Source organism: Ovis canadensis, chromosome 1, assembly GCF_042477335.2.
Source record: "Ovis canadensis isolate MfBH-ARS-UI-01 breed Bighorn chromosome 1, ARS-UI_OviCan_v2, whole genome shotgun sequence".
In the NCBI taxonomy this organism is placed as follows: Eukaryota; Metazoa; Chordata; class Mammalia; order Artiodactyla; family Bovidae; genus Ovis; species Ovis canadensis.
In genome coordinates this window covers 17,371,578-17,389,538 of record NC_091245.1, presented here as the reverse complement: position 1 = coordinate 17,389,538, position 17,961 = coordinate 17,371,578, and the positions used below count along the sequence as shown (strand labels likewise).

General features: G+C 55.2%; 2 protein-coding genes across 3 annotated transcripts; one reads left to right on the top strand and one right to left on the bottom strand.

Annotated features, from left to right (window-relative positions):
- Nucleotides 1–2,613: 2,613 nt before the first annotated feature.
- GUCA2A (guanylate cyclase activator 2A) lies at nucleotides 2,614–10,709 on the top strand. 2 transcript variants are annotated; one of them, XM_069588638.1, is made up of 5 exons: nucleotides 2,614–3,206; nucleotides 3,572–3,778; nucleotides 8,742–8,850; nucleotides 9,895–10,084; nucleotides 10,452–10,709. In XM_069588638.1, the coding sequence occupies exons 3-5, from the start codon at nucleotides 8,776–8,778 to the stop codon at nucleotides 10,514–10,516; spliced, it is 330 nt and encodes a 109-aa protein (XP_069444739.1). In that variant the 5' UTR covers nucleotides 2,614–3,206; nucleotides 3,572–3,778; nucleotides 8,742–8,775; the 3' UTR covers nucleotides 10,517–10,709. The 2 variants fall into 2 exon arrangements, with proteins under 2 accessions (XP_069444739.1, XP_069444733.1); XM_069588632.1 differs by lacking the exons at nucleotides 2,614–3,206; nucleotides 3,572–3,778 and having other exon boundaries at nucleotides 7,970–8,850.
- A 3,368-nt stretch (nucleotides 10,710–14,077) lies between these two features.
- GUCA2B (guanylate cyclase activator 2B) lies at nucleotides 14,078–17,505 on the bottom strand. Its single transcript, XM_069569907.1, has 3 exons — nucleotides 17,379–17,505; nucleotides 16,074–16,260; nucleotides 14,078–14,364 (listed from the first exon to the last, which is right to left on the bottom strand). Exons 1-3 carry the CDS (start codon nucleotides 17,469–17,471, stop codon nucleotides 14,303–14,305), a joined length of 342 nt encoding a protein of 113 aa, XP_069426008.1. The 5' UTR covers nucleotides 17,472–17,505; the 3' UTR covers nucleotides 14,078–14,302.
- Nucleotides 17,506–17,961: the final 456 nt, after the last annotated feature.

Sequence of the window (17,961 nt, the reverse complement as noted above, 5' to 3'; positions counted from 1 at the left end):
CTCCAACATGATTTTCCAGAGGATTTTGGACTTAACCTCCTGGTATCTCTCCCTCCATATGATAAGCAGCTAGTCAACCACACATTTGGTAAGGGAGTGCACCAGAGCCAGAGTCCAACCCCAGGTCAAGGCTGCTTTGGCCCTGCTCTCAAGCTGTGTCCCCGAGTAGCGCTGACCCCAGAAGTCAGCGTAGCGCAGTCACCGTGTATTCCTTGTTTCTTTACATTACTTACTCCAAGTACTTGATGCAGGTGATCAGATTTCCCCTTCAGCTGTGTGGTAGATACTCTTGTTATCCACCTACTGCAAAGGAAGAATCTGAGCCGCAAAGTGATTAAGTCACCTGCCCTGGGTGACTTAATATCTCCATAATGATATCTTAATAATAATATCTCAAACCCAGGCCGTCCAGCCCCAATGCCTGGACTCTGCTGCGCTGCTATGTTGCTCCATACCAGGCAAGGAACTGGAGCCTTAGAACAAAGCCATGAGGCTGCAGTAAGGAGCAGAGGCCGCCAGAGGGCGCAGGGCCACCAGCTGTGTGCTTTTACTTGTTTGGAAGGCTTCCTTTACCACAAGTGCTGTGTTCTCTCCTCTGCAGCCCCCACAGAGCTGTGTGCTCCTCCAGATAGATAGGGACCCCCAGGGCCCAGCTCTCAGAATCTGTTCTCTCATCATGAGAGCTTTCTGGAGGGAGCCAAGGAGCCCCCTCTAGTCTGGAGTGGGGCCCACTCTAGAGCAGCCTCTGAGCAGAGACATCACTTTGCCAATAAAGGTCCATCTAGTCAAAGCTATGGCTTTTCCAGTAGTCATGTACGGATGTGAGAGTTGGACTATAAAGAAGGCTGAGTGCCGAAGAATTGATGCTTTCCAACAGTGTGCTGGAGAAGACTCTTGAGAGTTCCTTGGACGGCAAGGAGATCAAAGCAGTCAATCCTAAAGGAAATCAACCCTGAATATTCATTGGAAGGACTGATGCTGAAGCTGAAGCTCCAATACTTAAGCCATCTGATGTGAAGAGCTGACTCATTAAAAAGAGCCTGATGCTTGGAAAGATTGAGGACAGGAGGAGAACGGGGCAACAGAGAATGAGATGGTTGGATGGCATCACTGACTCAAAAGACATGAGTTTGAGCAAACTCTGGGCAAGATAGTGAAGGACAAGGAAGCCTGATGTGCTGGAATCCATGGGGTTGCAAAGAGTCGGACGTAACTTACCTACAGAACAACACCTGAGCCTGCTGCCCTGGCTCAGCCCCAGTGGTGCCCACTGTCCCCTACTCTAAGGTTAGGGTGGGGAAGGCCACCCTGCATCCACCCCAGCTGAGTTTCCTGAGGCTCTGCTCTTCTGGGACCTCAGCTGATGCATTATTTGGGCAGGTGTGGGGAGGGCCATGGTCAGGCCAGCCACAAGCCTTGCCACTGTACATCCACCCTTGTCCTCCCACCCCTCCCTCCGAGCACCTCCCTCCCCGTGCCCGCACTCACACATCAACCCCTTTGGCCATCACGAACATTATGATTATTGCCACTATTTGCCAGGCCCTGTGCCCAGCACTTGACAGCCGTTATCTGAGTTAGCACTCCCAGTGCCTTGGAGGTTGATGTCATTTATCTCCCTTTTACTGCTGGACATTGCCATTCAGAGAGGTGAAGTCATTTGCCCAAGGTCACCGTCGTGAGAGGTTGGCAAGGGGATGGGAACCCAGAGCTGCCTTACTCTGGTCTGCTCTTGGCACCAAGGCCTATGACCTCTTCCACAACACTCCCTGGTTGCCCTTGACCTTCCTCGCGGCCAGTCTCCACACCCATCCCAACGCACCCCACCCTAGCCTGAGCTGACATCACTGGGTGAATGCCACCCCTCTCAGGACGCAGCCCCCAGAAGGTCAGAGAGGCAACTTCCTGTCTCAACAATGGCAATAAAGACGTCCGAGGACACTTCTCACCCTTCCCACCCCTGAGTGACGTCCACAGGCAGAGGCTTTCCTGGGAATGGTCCTCCGAGAGCGTGTGAGTGTGTGAGCTGTGTGATGGGTGGGGGCGGGGGCCGTGTGTGTGGAGGTCCTGTAAGTCAGGGTAACTGCGGGTGCTGATTGTGCTTGTGTGGCCTTCCGAGCATGTGCGCGAGACCTTGTGTGTGCTTGTGTGTCTGTGCCTGGGTATGTGTGTTGCCTGTATGATTGTGACTATGTGCCTTGGTGTGCCTGTGTGTGATCACGAACCGCAGACAGGAGAGAAAGCATTCTGTCGGAAGGGAGGGCCGGATGGCTCCTAACCTCATCAGCCACTTGTGTCTTCCCCTGTGGCCCCCGTCCTGGGAGACAACTTGCCTGGGATAGAGCTGGGGTTAGGATCCTCAGATCTGTTCTTGCCCCTTTCTCATCATATTCCTGGCCTGGCCCCTGTCATTGCTCCTCCCTGCTGTGGCCCTTTGGACAGGCACCCAGATCTATCTATGCTACCCGTTCCTGCCCCCGGGCAGTTCCTACCCTCCTCCTTGTTCCCCCACCCGCAGATTTCCTGGTCAGACCAGAAACTGGTCTACTGTGAGCTGCTGGCCTATGCCTGAGCACGTTCCCTGCAGGCCTCAAAGGCCAGAATCACACCTGAGACCATGGAAACAACACAGACTCTGCAGTCAGAAGAACCTATAATTCCATCTGGGCAAGACATTGCCCTCTCTGAGCCTCAGTTTCCTCATCTGTATAATGGGGTTAAAGTGTTGATGAGACCATCCATGAGCAGTCAGATGGAAGCAGCCAGCCCAGGCCCTGGAATGTTGCAGATCCCAAGGGCCCATCTACCTCCCCTTCTTGCCCCTTGCTTCTCTTCCACAGGCCAAGACCCATCATTCCCCTGCAACACCATACTTCCAATCACCCCTGGCCCTCTTGGGGCACCATGGGGGTGGGACACAGCCCTTCTCTCCTAGACCAGTCACCAAGGGCCATGATGGTGTTTCTAAATCACAGCTCTCCTCTCCTCCCTGGCTTCCCACTGTCACCAAGTCAAGAGCAAAATACCTCCACTTGATGTGCAGAGCCTCCTCTGACTGCTCACCCACCGCCAGAGGGTGTCACCCTCTCTACTTCAGCCCATCCTTCTCTGGGCTTTCTGATGCCAGCCTTTGCTGTGCAGCCCCCATCTCTGTTGGTCCAAATCCTCCCATCGATCAAGGCCCAGTTCAAACACCACCTGGTCTGGTAAGTGTCCCCAGATCTGGTCCCAGGGGCACCTTTTTCCCCGAGGAGCCCCAGGGGAACCGTGCCTGTGTCCTCTCCTCCCTCTAGCCTGCGGGCTCTGGGGCACACGGGAGGAGCTCCAGATGGGTCTCCTTCCTTCCCTGATAGCCTTTGGGTGCATTGGTTGCTTCTGTGGTCAATGCCCACAGGGGGCCAGGATTGGGGTGGGGGGGTAATTGCTGGGGGGATGAGGCAGCAGCTGGCCTGCCTTGTGGGGAGCAGATGGTGAATGGAGCTCCCCAGGTGCCTCATCCTCACCAGGCCACGGGGACGTGAGATGACACTGCCAAGCAAACAACCAGACACACCCTCTGTCCACTCCCCAGCTGCCCCCCAGAGCATCACGGGAGAGATCCTGCCCACCCCAGCACCTGGGAGAGGGGAAGGGGCCCTGAACCCCTGCCTGGACTTCAGCTCACTTTCCTCCTCTGTGAAATGGCCGTCACTGTACAACAGGGTCTGACTCAGTGGCTTCACCTTTCTTCTCCTCCTGCGAGGATGGAAGTCTGAGGGCCAGGAAGACAGGGCAGGAGGTACGAACCAAGTAGAAGTTTCAGCTTTTCTTTGGCGCTTGTGAGAATTGGCCTCTGCTCTGGAATTTACAGCTTTGTGACCGCAGCTGCTGCCAAGCCCACCTTGGCAATGAGTCTGAAAAGCTGTGCCCCCCTCCAGGCTGAACCGGCCTCCCTCTCTGTTGGCTAGGTGCCCTCATGCCGAGCACCATCAGGGCAACTGTGCCTGAAGCTTCTGCCCGCGCCCTCGGGAAAGTCGTGGCGTCTTAACCTCTCCGGGCCTCTGAGCTTCCGTGTGCGCACCTATAAAGTGGGGTTTCTATAGTGACTCTTCATGCATTCCCAGAGCTGATAGGAGGCTCACATACACCGGGATGTCTTCCTCAGGCAATTCTGGGCTCTCGGAAGAATGTCCAGGACGTGTTTACAAGCGGGATGGGGAGGCTGTGAACTGTGGGCCGCACCCTGCTCATGGCCACGCAGACCAATATGGGAGTCTCCAGCCTCCCACCTGGGCTCTGTTCCAGGCCTTCCTTCCTGGGGTCAGCTGAGGCCTCCCGCCCTCAGGGAAGCAGAGCCAGGCCTGGGAGGACTGGGCCTCAGGGCACCCAACTTTAACAGGCACACTGGAACCATGGTGAGGTCACCCCAACCCAAGAGTTCAACAACCTGTAGGCCAAAAACGATGGCAGTCGGCAACCTCACAGAGTCCAGAGGGCACCTCAATAACAGGGGGAATCCCGGCCGCTGCCAGAGTGGGTAAGGGGTGGCTGGGCTGCAGGCTGGGGTCTGGTTTCCACACCCATAAAGCACGTACCCAGACTGAGTGCTTAATCCTCATTCCCTGTTACTGTTCATGTTGTGATTAGTTCAAATACCACAGCCTCTCTGGTCTCCAGGCTTCCTTGGTGGCTCAGATGGTAAACTGTCTGCCTGCAATGCAGGAGACCTGGGTTTGATCCCTGGGTCAGGAAGATCCCCCGGAGAAGGAAATGGCAACCCACTCTAGTACTCTTGACTGGAAAATTCCATGGATGGAGGAGCCTGGTGGGCTACAGTCCATGGGGTTGCAAAGAGTCGGACCCGACTAAGCGATTTCACTGGTTCACTGGTTCGGGTCTCCTGCGGGATCAGGGGTAGCCACTAAGTGCCAAGGCTTGTGTGGGTACTAGGGCCACCGCGGAGCAAGACACGGGCTCTGCTCTCAGGAGTTCGCAGAAGAGCGGGTGGGACAGATTGGTAGGTTTTATCAGGGGAAAGAATAGGAAGCTGGTGGAGCCCAGGGGGTAGACATGGTCTTAACACAGGCTTGCTGGGGCTGGAAGCCAGTGAGGAAAGTTTTCCAGGCAATCCAAAATCCACAGTATAGTTGTCATTGTTTCCATTTTTCTGATGTAGAAACTGAGGCTCAGAAAGAGCACACAACTATTCACTGATGAGCGGGGACTCTACCCCAGGGCCGCCTGGCTCCAAAACTGGAGCCATTCTACCAACATCAGGAATCTCCAACCTCTGGGATCTAATGCCTGATGATCAGAGGGGGAGACGATGTGATAATGATAGAAATAAAGTACACAGTAAATGTAAGCACTCGAATCATCCCTAAACCTTTCCCCACCCGCCTACCCTGGTCCATGGAAAAATTGTCTTTCACGAAACCAGTCCTTGGTGCCAAAAAGGTTGGGACTGCTGACCTACAGGGCCCCAGGTCTGGGCTCCTTCTTTCCGGCCAGATCCTAGGGCAACTTGGGATCCTGGGTGAAAGGTGAGCAGGGAGCGGACCATGATGAGCTTTGAATGCCAGGACAGGGAGTCTGGGCTTCCTTCTGAAAGTGTTGGGGAGCCACTCATGGGTTTTCACGTGGGGAGGCAGGCAGAGGTGGTATGGCCTGGAAGGCTATGGAGGTGCAGGAGTTTGTCAGAAGAGATGGCCTTGGATGTGAGCGGCCCCAAACAACCCAGACTGACCCACTTGCTGCCTGTAAGGAATGATGAGGGGTGTTGGGGTGCTGGGGAACCAAGACCACAGGACTCAGGTGTGGGCCTGGGGTGGTCCAGAACCCCAGGCTTCCAAGAGGGCCCCAAGATCCAGCAGCTTCAATGCAGGAGAAGAGGGAGGGGGCCTGAATCCACATCTGGGCCCAGGCTGGGCCAGGGAATTGGCGGGGAGAGAGAGGGAGGGTACTGGTTTCCAATTCCCAGGGCAGATGTCAGAGGCAGGGTTGGGTAGGGTCAGGCCCAAAGGGCTGAGGCCTCGGAGCCATTTCCTCTTTCCCACAGTGTGGAGCTATGTCACTCCCACACACCTAGACTCCCACCCACCCCACCCCTCGTGTGCACCAGGTCAGCCCTGGCTAAGGGGATATGGGAGAAAGAGGCTTCAGGAACCAAAGCCCCCTCCCTTCACCCTGAATCCCATGGTGCCTCAGGAGGGAAAGGACTGAAAAACGAAAGGGAACCAGAGACAGGGTTCCTTCAGCTCACAGCAGCCTATTCAACTCCATCTTTGATGCTAAACTGAATCCCAGTCCAGCTCCAGATCCAACCCCAGTCACAGACCTGACCCCCACCCACTCCTCCATCTCCAACTGCAGACTCAACTCCAGCCTTAACCAAGCACAGAACCTGAACGTGACTCCAACCAACCTCCACGTCAGGGACAGTCCCCACATCATCCTAGCCGCACTCCCAATTCTAACCCTTACCCTGACCCTTACCCCATGCCCAGGCTCAGCTCCACCCTGACCCGGACCCAAACTTGAATTCGAGTCCTAACCTGAACTCCTACCACTCTCTGCTACTTCATCTTGCCCTAAGGTAACTCCAGCCCCACCTGGAAACCTATGAGTGGGCTTAAGCCAGCTTCCACGCTAGCCCAGCTCGAGTCCACCCAACCCCAATTCCAACGGCAGCAGCAACCTCAGCTACACTCCTCCTGGTCTGTACCTGTGCTCACCTCCATCCCAGTCACATTAAATTCTACCCTGATTCTAGCCTTACCTTCAACCCAAACTCCATCCTTAACCCTACTGTACCCTGTCCATATCTAACCCTCCACTGGTGTTCACTCCCACCCAACTCTCAGCTAGCAGAGGCCACCACATGGCTGTTCTGGATATGTAGACTTCAGCATATATACACACCCCTCACACATACTAACACACTTCAGTTCATACACCTCTGTGTACACACACACACATACACACACACACAAGAAAAGGAGGGAAGTTTAGTCTGGTTCTGAGGATTAGCCTGAGAGGGCAGGTTAACCAAGTGTTTCTTGCTCCTCCCTGGGGTTGAACCCCTTTGAAGTTCCCTCCAATTTCCCCTTCAGTGTTGACTCTCCCCACCCAGGGATTCCCACCCCCACCTCTTTGTTTGGAGCCTCCCTGGCTTCCAGCCAGATTGATTTGTAGACTAGAACAAAGCAGCTCCCGGGGCTGCCCTTCCCCTGTGTCCAGGAGGCTCTGCTCAAAAAGAATATAATAAACATGCACTCTGCTGGAGGACAGAGTTCATGGGGGTCAGAGTCTAGAGGGGCAAAGACGCACACCCAAGTAACTCCGCTTGACAAGATCCCAGGTAGGGAATGTTGTCTGGTTCTGTGAGAACAAAGAGAGGTTATTTAGCTGAGGATGCAGTGGGGGTTACTGGATCTGGGCCTTAACGTTTAAGTAGGAGTTCATCTAGTGAAGAGGAAGGAAAAACTTTCCAAGGCAAATGGAACCACGTAGTCGAAGTCAGAGTTGAGCTTGGCAGGAAAGGCCAGGATGGAGGAGATTAGGCTGAGTTAGTTGCGGCGGGGCGCGGGGGGGGGGGGGGGGGTGGGGGGGGGTGGGGGGAGCGGGTCAGAATAAAAGAAAGGGATGCAGTGAAGGGAGGGGGAGATGGTGAGAGAATCAGGGGTAAAGGGAATCAGGAAGGCGGAGAGAAACATATTCGAGGATGATATGAACCTGCTGGATGGACAGGGGGCAGACCCAGCACAGGATGAGAACAGACTGTGGCTCAGACCAGGAGGCTGCTCCCCAGAGGGGCCAAAGGGAACCAGAAGCTGCTGTTGCTGTTGACCAAAACAACACTAACTCAGGGGTCTGTGCTGTGTGCTTTCTGTGTGCCAGGCACTGAGGTGAGCGTCTTTCTAACCTCATTAATTCTCACCCCCATGAGAAATGCATTATCATGTTGGTCCCCAGAGAGAACACAGGGAGCTCTGAAGTTCAGAGATGGAAACAATTTGCCCAAATTCACCTGCATCGAAGTGGGGCAGAGGATGGAGCTTGAACCCAGGCCTATGGATGACAGAGCTGAGTCCTTTCTCTAAGCCAGTGGCCAAACCTAGCACCCGCCTTGGTTGTCTCATCTCTCATGACTTGAAGCCCCCTTGAAACCTCCTCCTCCCCCCAGGCTGAATTACTCACATTTCCCCGCTTCTACCAGGCCTATTTTACTTCCCTGCTATCCCACATGTGACATTCTGTGCAAAAAATGGCTTTCTACCTTTGGCCCCTTCTCTAAGAAAATTTTCACCCATTCTCTAAAACTGAGCGCTGGCACAACCTCCTTTGGGAAAACTTCCTGAACTGCCCTGCCCCTGGGCTGGGTGAATGGCCCCTCCATTCCCCTTGCCCACCCACTCCCCTAATAACCCTGCACTGCCCCTGCCTGGGCCTCCCTCTTTAAGGGCTGGGTGCAGTCTGCAGCCCCACCCTGGCACATGGCCTGGCCCCGAGCCATCAGTGAGTGTGAGTAGTTGGTGAATGAATGCAGAACCCAGTCCAGTCGTGGGTTAAAGTGGGAGCCCAGGGAGGGGCTGGGGCTCTGACGCTTCCCTGGACTGATCTCTTATCTGCCAGGGCGGTCTTGAGCCTTATCTGATTAGGATTGAATTGACCAGCAAGCAGCTGAGATGCTCATCAAGACTCCGGAGTTACTCAGTAACCCTGCCCCTTTAAAAGTCCCACTGTTTCCCCCTGGCATCCAGAACCAGTCACTCTTCTCTCTTGGGTGCTGCCGCCATGAACACCTTCCTGCTGTCCGCCCTGTGCCTCCTTGGAGCCTGGGCCACCCTGACAGGAGGAGTCATCGTGAAGGTAAGTTCTCTTTCCCCACCGTTGCCCAGACTACTCCCCACCTCCAGGGTCCAGGGCCTGTCCTCTGATAAAGCAACCCCTCCCTGGGGACTGGGGGTGGGGTATGTCTAAGGATTGGTTCTGCCCCACGGATCTCCTTCTCAGTCCTGCCTCTTACACCTTTCATTTTCAAACTCATAGAAAGATCAAGAAGAGAGAAGAGAATCAGTCAGGGAAAGGCAAGTGACTAGCCAATTTACAGAGTGCTTGCTGTGACCAGGCTCTACTGGGGCCCCAGGATCACTTTGGGAAGAAGGGATTGCTAGCCCCATTTCTTAGAGGGGGGAAAATGGAGCCTTAGAGTTTGTAATTTGTCATGGGCACGTGGTTGGGAAGTGAAGGAGCTCAGTTTCATTCTAGACCTTACTTCTCAGCTAAAGCCCTGACCTGGGCCTCAGAAATCATCTGGACACCCTGAAGGTCCTGACGGGAGGGCGTCCCTACTGGTGTGGATGCCAGCTAAGAAGCCAGCCTGGCACCCATTAGGGGCCCCACTCTGGCTCCACAGCCAGGCCTGGGAGGCCTTTTATTGCTTCTCAAACATCAGCCAGGCACCAGGCTGGAGCTGGGGCCCAGGGGATCAGCCCACACTGCTCTCAGGCAGAGGTGAAGACTACCTGGGTGCAGCCTCGTGGATCAGGAAGCCTGGATCTGGTCCCAGCTCCGGGTCTCTCCCCACAGATCCGCACCCACTCGTAGACACCTGTTGTGTCCCTGACACTTCGTGTCTGTTTTCTCCATGCCTCATATAACATGCAGAACCTAGGCTCCCGGCGTGTAATGACCTGTTCATGATTCCAAAGCAAAACCAGGATCCAAGCCTAGTGTCTGGCTGTAAAGCCTGAACTCTGACTACCTCATATTGCCCCGTGGCGGAGCACCTGGCTCCCATATGCCGCAAACACTGCTTGAGCGCCTCTGGGCCGGGAGAGGGGTCACTCCTGGGGGAGGCAGTCAGGGAGTAGGCTGCAGCCTGGCCTCACACTCCGGACATGTCTCTCTTAGGATGGAGGCTTCTCCTTTTCTCTGGAGTCGGTGAAGAAGCTCAAGGACCTCCAGGAGCTCCAGGAGCCTAGAATCCCTAGAAATCCTGTTGGACCCATCACCTCCAACCTTTGTAGCTTGCCTACTTTTCCCGAAGAACTCAAGCCTCTTTGCAAGGAGCCCAACGCCCAGGAGATCCTGGACAGGCTGGGTGAGTAACCCTCTCTCTGAAGAGCCCGGGGCCCGTGGATTCGCGGATTTGTAGCTCTCGAGGGAGAAGTGTATTCTGATTGGTGGGATTCCGAGGACGGGCTCAACTCTGATTGGTGGGTCTGTTAAGCCTCTGTTGTGCTTCCGGGTTCTTCTGGTCTCAGCGGTAGCACCTGTCTGAGTAGACTCTTCTAATTGGCTGGCTTGAGTGGTACTTGTGTCCTGGTTTGTTGCTGAAAGCCCCGCTGGTCAGAAAGGACAGGCCTGGGTTTCTCCCGGGTGGCGGATGTCCAAACTCTGGCTCAAGTGAGGAAGGGAGTTTTGGGGAAGGGAAGCTGCTCTCACGGGGCTCCGTCTCTCCCGTCTAGGGGCCATCGCAGCGGATCCAAGCACGTGTGAGATCTGTGCCTACGCGGCTTGTGCTGGGTGCTAGAACAGATGGTACTCTCTGCCTCCTGTCCCTCCCCCGCAGGGTGCTCCTCCTCCTCCTCACAGCTCAACCTACCCCGAATGCAGGAGTGAGGAGAGAGCAGCCTGAGGGGTGCCCAGCCCCTGCCCCCACCGGAGCTGCTGATGCTTCCCAAGATCCATGCCCACCCGCGGCTAATAAACCAAATTCCAGAGCCCTCTTTGTGTTGCGTTTGTTCCTTCTTTTATCCATCAGCCTACTCATCACACTTTAGGGATGCCTACCCTGCCCTCACCAGCTCAGGGTTCAGCGTGCTATGTGCAAGCATCCACTCTTTCTGCTAAGCCAGCACCCTCTCGGGCTGCCTCCTTGCACAGCCGCTGGGGACTTGAATCCACCATCCATCAATGGGGAGGTGGAACCTCTGCTTTTTTTTTCACCATCCTCGGGGTCATCAAGGCCACAAAACCACAGGAGAGCACCTGAGCTGCTCTGGATAACCAACACAGGCACGGAAGGGCTATGCGGTCAGCCTCTGGCTGGAGAGTGTTCAAGGGGTCTCAGGATCTAGCCCCACATTGACCAGTTAAGCGCTGCCTCCTGCCTGGCCCCCACCCCCACCCCCACCGCTCCCCTCGCCCCCGCCCCACTCCCCTTGCCCCCAGGGCCCACACCCCAAGCCATAGTTCTCACCATATCCTGTGCTCCACTTTCCACATTCCTGACCACATCACTCCTGCTCAGGGGCCAAGTCCTCACCCCCGTGCCTCCTCTCAAAGGGCAGCCTTTCCTCACCCTTCCAGGAGAAGTCCTTATGCCCCCTCATCCTTGCTGCTCCCTGGGCCTCCCTGTGAATCAATGGCTTCGGAGTCTGGGGAAGGCCCTCTGAGTCCCCAGGCAGGTGAGGCCCGCCACGGGGCTGATCCTGTACACACAGGGCAGGGCAAGCAACAGCTACACCGTTTCAGCCCTGTGGTCCTGCTTAGGTCTTCCATGTCCTGTGTGATGTTTGGAAAGTCACTTTCCCACTCTGAGCCTCATCTCCTCCTCTGTAAAACTGGGATTGTAATTGTACTGGCTTCCCAGGAGGCGCTAGTGGTAAAGAAACCTCCTGCCAGTGCAGGAGGCATAAGAGAATCGGGTTCCATCCCTGGGTCAGGAAGATCCCTTGGAGAAGGAAATGGCAAGCCACTCCAGTATTCTTGCCTGGAGAATCCCATGGACAGAGGAGCTTGGTGGTAATAGTCCATGCAGTTGCAAAAAGCTGGACATGACTGAAACAACTTAGCATGCACACACACAGCACACACCCAGACAAGGTGAAATAGTGTGTGTAAATGTGTGTGTAATGCAAGAAAAGTTCAGATGCAAACAGGCAATAAATGGTCAAAACAACAAAATAAAATACAAAGAACAAAGAACCGTAGAGGGAATGAGGGAAAAGGAGGCAACCAGGGTCCTTCTTAGGGAAGGAAGAGGAAGTGCCCCAGGGTGATTCTGGCAGGATTCCCTAGGCTTCAGGATTCAGAGGGTGAGGCATCTTCAGGGCAGAGGTCAGTAAGGCTCTGTGAATGGGGAGAGAAGGCATTAGCCCTTGGAATTTGCACTGGGATGGATGTAATTTCAAAATCAGTGTGAAGGGAGAGACGCAGAAGGCATTTCAGAAAATGGATGGGGTTTAATGCAGACACAGAATCAGGAAGGTTCACGGCACTGGCATGGTTCAGCCTGGACGACATAGAGCCCAGGAGATGCACAGGGCTGGGTTTGAGCTTGACCTTGTCATTGATAGGCTCTGTACCCTTCTCCGAGACTTGGTTTCCTCATCTGAGAATGGAGATGCTAACAGATCCCTCCTCCCAAGGTTGCAGGGGCACTTGATGAGAATGGTGGTGGGTCAGAAACACATAATGCTCCCACTCTGAAGCCAAACTCTGTCAGTTCAGGCATTGCCTGTTACCAGTTGTGTGACTTTCAGCAGGTTAGTTCGCCTATTTTTTCCTCAGTTTCCTCATCTGTAAAATGGGAATGACAGGAATCCCTACTTTGTAGGGTTGAGTGAAGATTAAAATGAGTAATAGAGGAAAGGCTTTTAGAGGTCCCTGGGGGCCAATGTGAACACTTTGCTGACGCTGTTATTATTATTTCTGTGCAGATGGCTCCACCATGTGCCTCGCATATAGTAGGTGCTCACTCAGTGGCAGTTGCCTTTATTGCCTCCTCCCCAGGCAGATGGGAGACGAGGCCAGATGGTGCTGGGCTCAGTTTAGACGCGAGAGATGGTACTGGGGAGCCTCAGAAGGGTAAGGGGCACTGTTGGAGCTGTGCTGTGGTGTACGTCTGGCATGGTGGGCATGGAGAGCCTGCAGGGTGCAGGGCAGGGAGGAATCTCTGGCCTGGCAGGCGCTGTAGGAGTTGGGAGGTAGTGATCACAGAGGAAGGAGAGGAGCCCAGAGAGATGTAGGAGGCCTTGCAAAGGCCCCTGTGAGGGGAGCGGAGGAAGGAGCTGGAGTGGCTGCTGTCCTCCGGGCAGCTAGTCTGGAGGAATTCACCATGGCCGTGGCCCTGGGGTCTGTGCTCAGAGGGCATGGCCCAAGGATTTTCTCCTCTCTGGTTGATTGGGACAGAGGCTGAGGAGGAAGCCACCCTGGGAAGCCCTTCTCCCAGGAATCCCCAGCCTCCAGAAGAGCTCGGATGGCCCTTAGAGGAAGGCAGTGGCTGCAGGGCATCTTCCCTTGGGTGTCCTCAGCTGTGGCCAGGGCCCAGGGCCACAGGGAGGCAGTGACATGGTGCTTCAGAGCAGAGACCCTGACCCAGACTTCCTGGGAAGAAGCCTGCTTTGCCACTTTGCTGAGCCTGTGATCCTGGGCTCATTAGCTCTCTCTACCTGGGTCCCTCATTCGTAAAGTGGATGTGGTAATAATGAAGTATCTGCTGCACTGGACTGTTGTGAGAACTCAGTGAGTGAATATCCACGGAGAGTTCAGAGCAGTGCCTAGGGTGTAGCAGATGCTCAGGAGATGCTGGTATCGTTAATATTGCTCAGGGCCACCAGGGTGAAGAGAGAGAAGGAAGGCCTCCCACCTGGAGCTGGCCAGACGGTCCTGGGGAGCCCAGGAAGGGGGACAAGGGTGCACTAAGGCAGCGGGGGTTGGGAGGGTGGGCACAATCAGCCCAGAAGGGGCACCGAGTGGCTCTTCTCTCCACCTGTTCCACCCCACTCCCACCTTCAGGAGAGAGCCCCGTTCCGCCTCCCATTCTCCCCTATCCTCTCGTCTTCTCCCCTCATCGCCCCCCGACTCCATCAGGAGCACAGAAGTTCTGGCTCTGCCGCTGGGCCAGGCCCTGAGCTTAGCTTGGGGGTCAGATGAGTGTGGGTGCTCTGTGGCTTTCCAACTCTGTGATCCCAGGCAACTCATTTCCATTCACAGCCTCACTCTTCCGATATGAAACAGAGCTTAATGAACCAACTCCATAGACAAGGAAACCAGGAAAACGCCTAACTCAGGGGTCCAACCCAGCCAGCTTCCCGGGAAGCTCTGCTCAAGCCTCCTGGTGATGAACAAATGCACACCTGGCTCCGAGTGTAGGTGGAGCATCTTTATTCAGCAGCAGGGCTGCTCCAGGAACCAAACTCTTCTCCAGCTGTGGGTCCAACTGCTTTGCACCAGATCCAGCTGTCAGGCCCTGGAGGAGAGGGGATGACTGTGGTGGTGGGGACCCCCGGAGCCTGGATGGGAGTAGAGGCTCTGAAGGCAGTGGACTGGTGGGGGCAAGGTTCCTGGGTGAGCTCAGGGCACCCAGGCCATCTCAGCTGCAGCCGGTACAGGCAACATTCACACACAGCTCACAGTCGTCATCAGCGATGGTCCCTGGGTGGAGGAAAACACTTGTCAGCTGAACCTGAAACATCCGTGGTCCAGAGAGTCACCGACCAGGCAGCCAGAGAAGGGCCTGCCTCTGAGAGGGTCTGAGGGAGGGGCCTGGTATCTTTGTCACAGGTTGAGAGCAAGAAAGTTTAAAGGCAGAGTGAGGGGCTTGGGCTCAAGTCCCATGTCCTGCCCTCCTAGCAGTGCCTGGGAGAGTCACTCAAACCCTGCCTGCTCAACTGACAGTATCAACCTGGCCAAGGAGTTAGGGTTAGGGTTAGGGTTAGGGTTAGGGTTAGTGAGGATAGCAGGCAGGCAAAGGGATTGACCCAGGGCCTGGTACTTAGTAAGTGCTCAGTAAATACTGGCTACTAGAGATGAGCACACGAAGTGAAGTAAGTCAGGCTTCCCTGGTGGCTTAGAGGTAAAGAATCCCCCTGCTAGTGCAGGAGATAAATGCTCAGTCCCTGGGTTGGGAAGATCCCCTGGAGAAGGAAATGGTAACCTAATCCAGTATTCTTGCCCGGGAAAGCCCATGGACAGAGGACCCTGGTGGGTTACAGTCCATGGGGGTCACAAAGTGTTGGACAGGACTAAGGGACTACGGGATACCACTTCTATGTGGAATCTAATTTTAAAAAATGATACAAATGAACTTCTTCACAAAACAGAAACAGACTTACAGATACCCAGAACAAGCATATAGCTACCAAAGGGGGAATGATGTGGGGAGGGATAAATCAGGAGCTTGGGATGAGCAGGTACACACTAGCATATGTGCCTGCGCACTCAGCCACTTGAGTCGCGTCCGACTCTGTGGCCCCGGGGACTGTAGGCTCACAGGCTCCTCTGTCCCTCGGATTCTCCAGGCAAGAAGACTGGAATGTTGCCATGGCCTCCTCCAGGGCATCTTCCCCACACAGGGACTGAACCCGTGTCCCTGTCTCCTGCGCTGCAGGTGGACTCTTTGCTGCTTAGCACCACTATATATAAGACAGATAACCAACAGGGACCTGCTGTACAGCACAAGGAACTTTACTCAATATTCAGTGATAACCTATGTGAGAATCTATAGATTATAGATTAAGAGGTTATAGATTAACCTATATAGATATAGGTTATAAATTAAGGTTACAGAGAAAAGAATCCGGAAAAGAAAGAATGAGTAGATGTATGTATATATAACTGAATCGTTTTGTTGTATACCCAAAGCCAACACATTATAAATCAATGATACTCCAATAAAATCGAAAGAAAAAAAAATAAGTGCTAGCCGGTCCCTGCATTCTCCTGATCAGCTGTTTCATCCCTCACATTTCAGCTTAGATGTCAGCCCCTCTTGGAAGCCTTTCAGATTCCCTTTCATGTCCCCAGACAGGAGCCATCTCGCTCCTGTGTCCCCGCTGGGCCTCCCTGGTCGCCCATGTATTGCAGTCATTTTTATGGATCCGTTTCCAGCGTCCCTTCCCCCCACCTGTGAAGTCTTGGAGGCAGGCTGATTATCCCGGCCAGATTGCTAGGGACTGAAGGGGCTCCTGGCATGGCTGATTTCAGCGCCCCAGCCAGGAAGGGCAGGGGCTGAGTTTCTTGAATCTCCCTATTCTCAGCCACTAGGTGCTTACTTAACAGAAGCCACACGAGGTAGAGGACCTGGGGTGCAGGGAGGTGAGAACATGAGGGTCAGGTGGCTCCGTTGGGGCGGGGGGACTCACTCAAGGCCTGGAAGATGCTAGCTGCATCCTTAGAGGCACAGATGGGCCGGAGGTCCAGCGGCAGGGCCGGGTGATGGCACACAGAGGGCTGGGGACTCTGGTCTTGCAGGCCGGGGCTGGGCACCCATTGATCCGCCAGGTCATTCAGCTGCTTCACCGATTTCAGCTGGACCTGGAAGCCTTGGTACTAGAGGAGGAAGGAGACCTCAGGCATCACAGCCTGAGCAGGGAAGGGGGCAGGGTGCTGCCAGGAGACCAGGGAGCATCCCTGTTCTCATGGAGTTGAAAAGTCGAGGCGTGGAAGACCACCTGGCAGGTGGGAGGTGCTGTCTGACACTTCACATCCCCCTGTGCCACAGGCTAACTGGGAGATGAGGTTGAGCAAAGCTGTGATCATGGTGGTTCAAGGCATGGGGTATGGAGACCGGGGTGGCGGGGGGAGAGTTTGATTCAAATTCCACCGGCTGCCTGTCTCTTCCCCACTCTGAACCTCATCTGACAGGGACAGTCAAACTTCACTCCTCCCAGGTGCCTGGTACCCAGGCACTGCCCCCCTCCCCGAACTGCGTGATTGCCCCTGAACTAACATGGCAAAATGATGGCAATGCACAGTCTAGCTGGTTGGCTCCAAGGCCAAGGCTGCAGGGGGAAGATGGCACACCCCACCTCAGAATTCCCTTATTCCTTCCCCAGGATGCCCAGGCGAATGTGCTACCCAGGAGCCCAGTGGCAGCTTGCCACACTGCAGGCAGGCCCTGCCTCCATCGATGGACTTCTTGTAGCCTCACAGCCGCCCTGCGAGGAGACCTGCACCCCCTGCTGCCTTCTCCTGGGGCCTTTCTGCATGCTGGGGCCTTTCTCTGCCTGGGCAGTCCTGGTCCCTGTGCCTAGATCCCTCCTGCTCATCCTGCAATGTCAGCTCGAGTTAACTCTCCGAGCAAGCTTCTCTGGTGGCCATCATCCCCTCTCCGCCTACACGTGGGAGAATACAGAGTTGTGGGAGCATTAAAGAAGTCTCCCTCCCCTTCTGGGCTCTTCAAGGGCAGGCGCTATGTCTGACTCCCCATCTGGCCTCTGACCGGGATGGGCACTTGAGGAGAGCAGCGCAGAATGACCATACTTTATTGTTATCATTACTGCCGTCGCTGCCACCGGCGTTCCAGCTGCTTCCACCCACCTGCTCTTTTGGCCCCTGTGGTGTGATTGGGTGCTGGGCTGAGCCCTGGGTCCTGGACTGTTCTTAATGACTTTCCCAGCATTCCCTCTCCATCTCAGCCTCTCGCCGTGGGGACCTTTGGCACAAACCTGGATGTAGACTGACTGTGTGCCCTGCAGCAGCACGAAGAAGACCAGGGCAACCGCACACAGCAGGCACCCTGATATCACCCTGCTGGCCATCTCGCCCTCTCTGTGTCCCGCCGCCGTCCACCTGGCTCCCACCTGCTCCCTCATCTGGCAGCTTTTTATAGGCTGGCCTCCAGCACCCGTCACTCATTAACTGGTCAGCCAGGGCGGGGTTGACAGCTGGCTGGCACCCTGACAAGCCTGGGCCCACTCCCAGGAAGGGGGTTGGGGGAGATGGGGGTAGGGAGGCCCTGAGAACACGGGAGCGTGATGCTGGGTTGAGCGCCTGCCCTGCGTGCAAGGCATTGTGCAGGTGGAGGGAGGAGGACCCTTTCATAGCCAGGGAGAGCGAGGCCCCGGAGGTAGAGCACCTGGTCTCAGGCAACGGGGCCAGTCGATAGTAGAGTGGGGGCTCAGGCGTCTGCCCCAGCTGAGCCTAGGGTTTTTCCTCAGGTCAAAAGGTACAGGCAGACAGGCAGGCAGATATCAGGCTGACCTCAGGGTTCTCCATCCCTAGATCCTTGTGTCTCCCATCTCCTCTCCC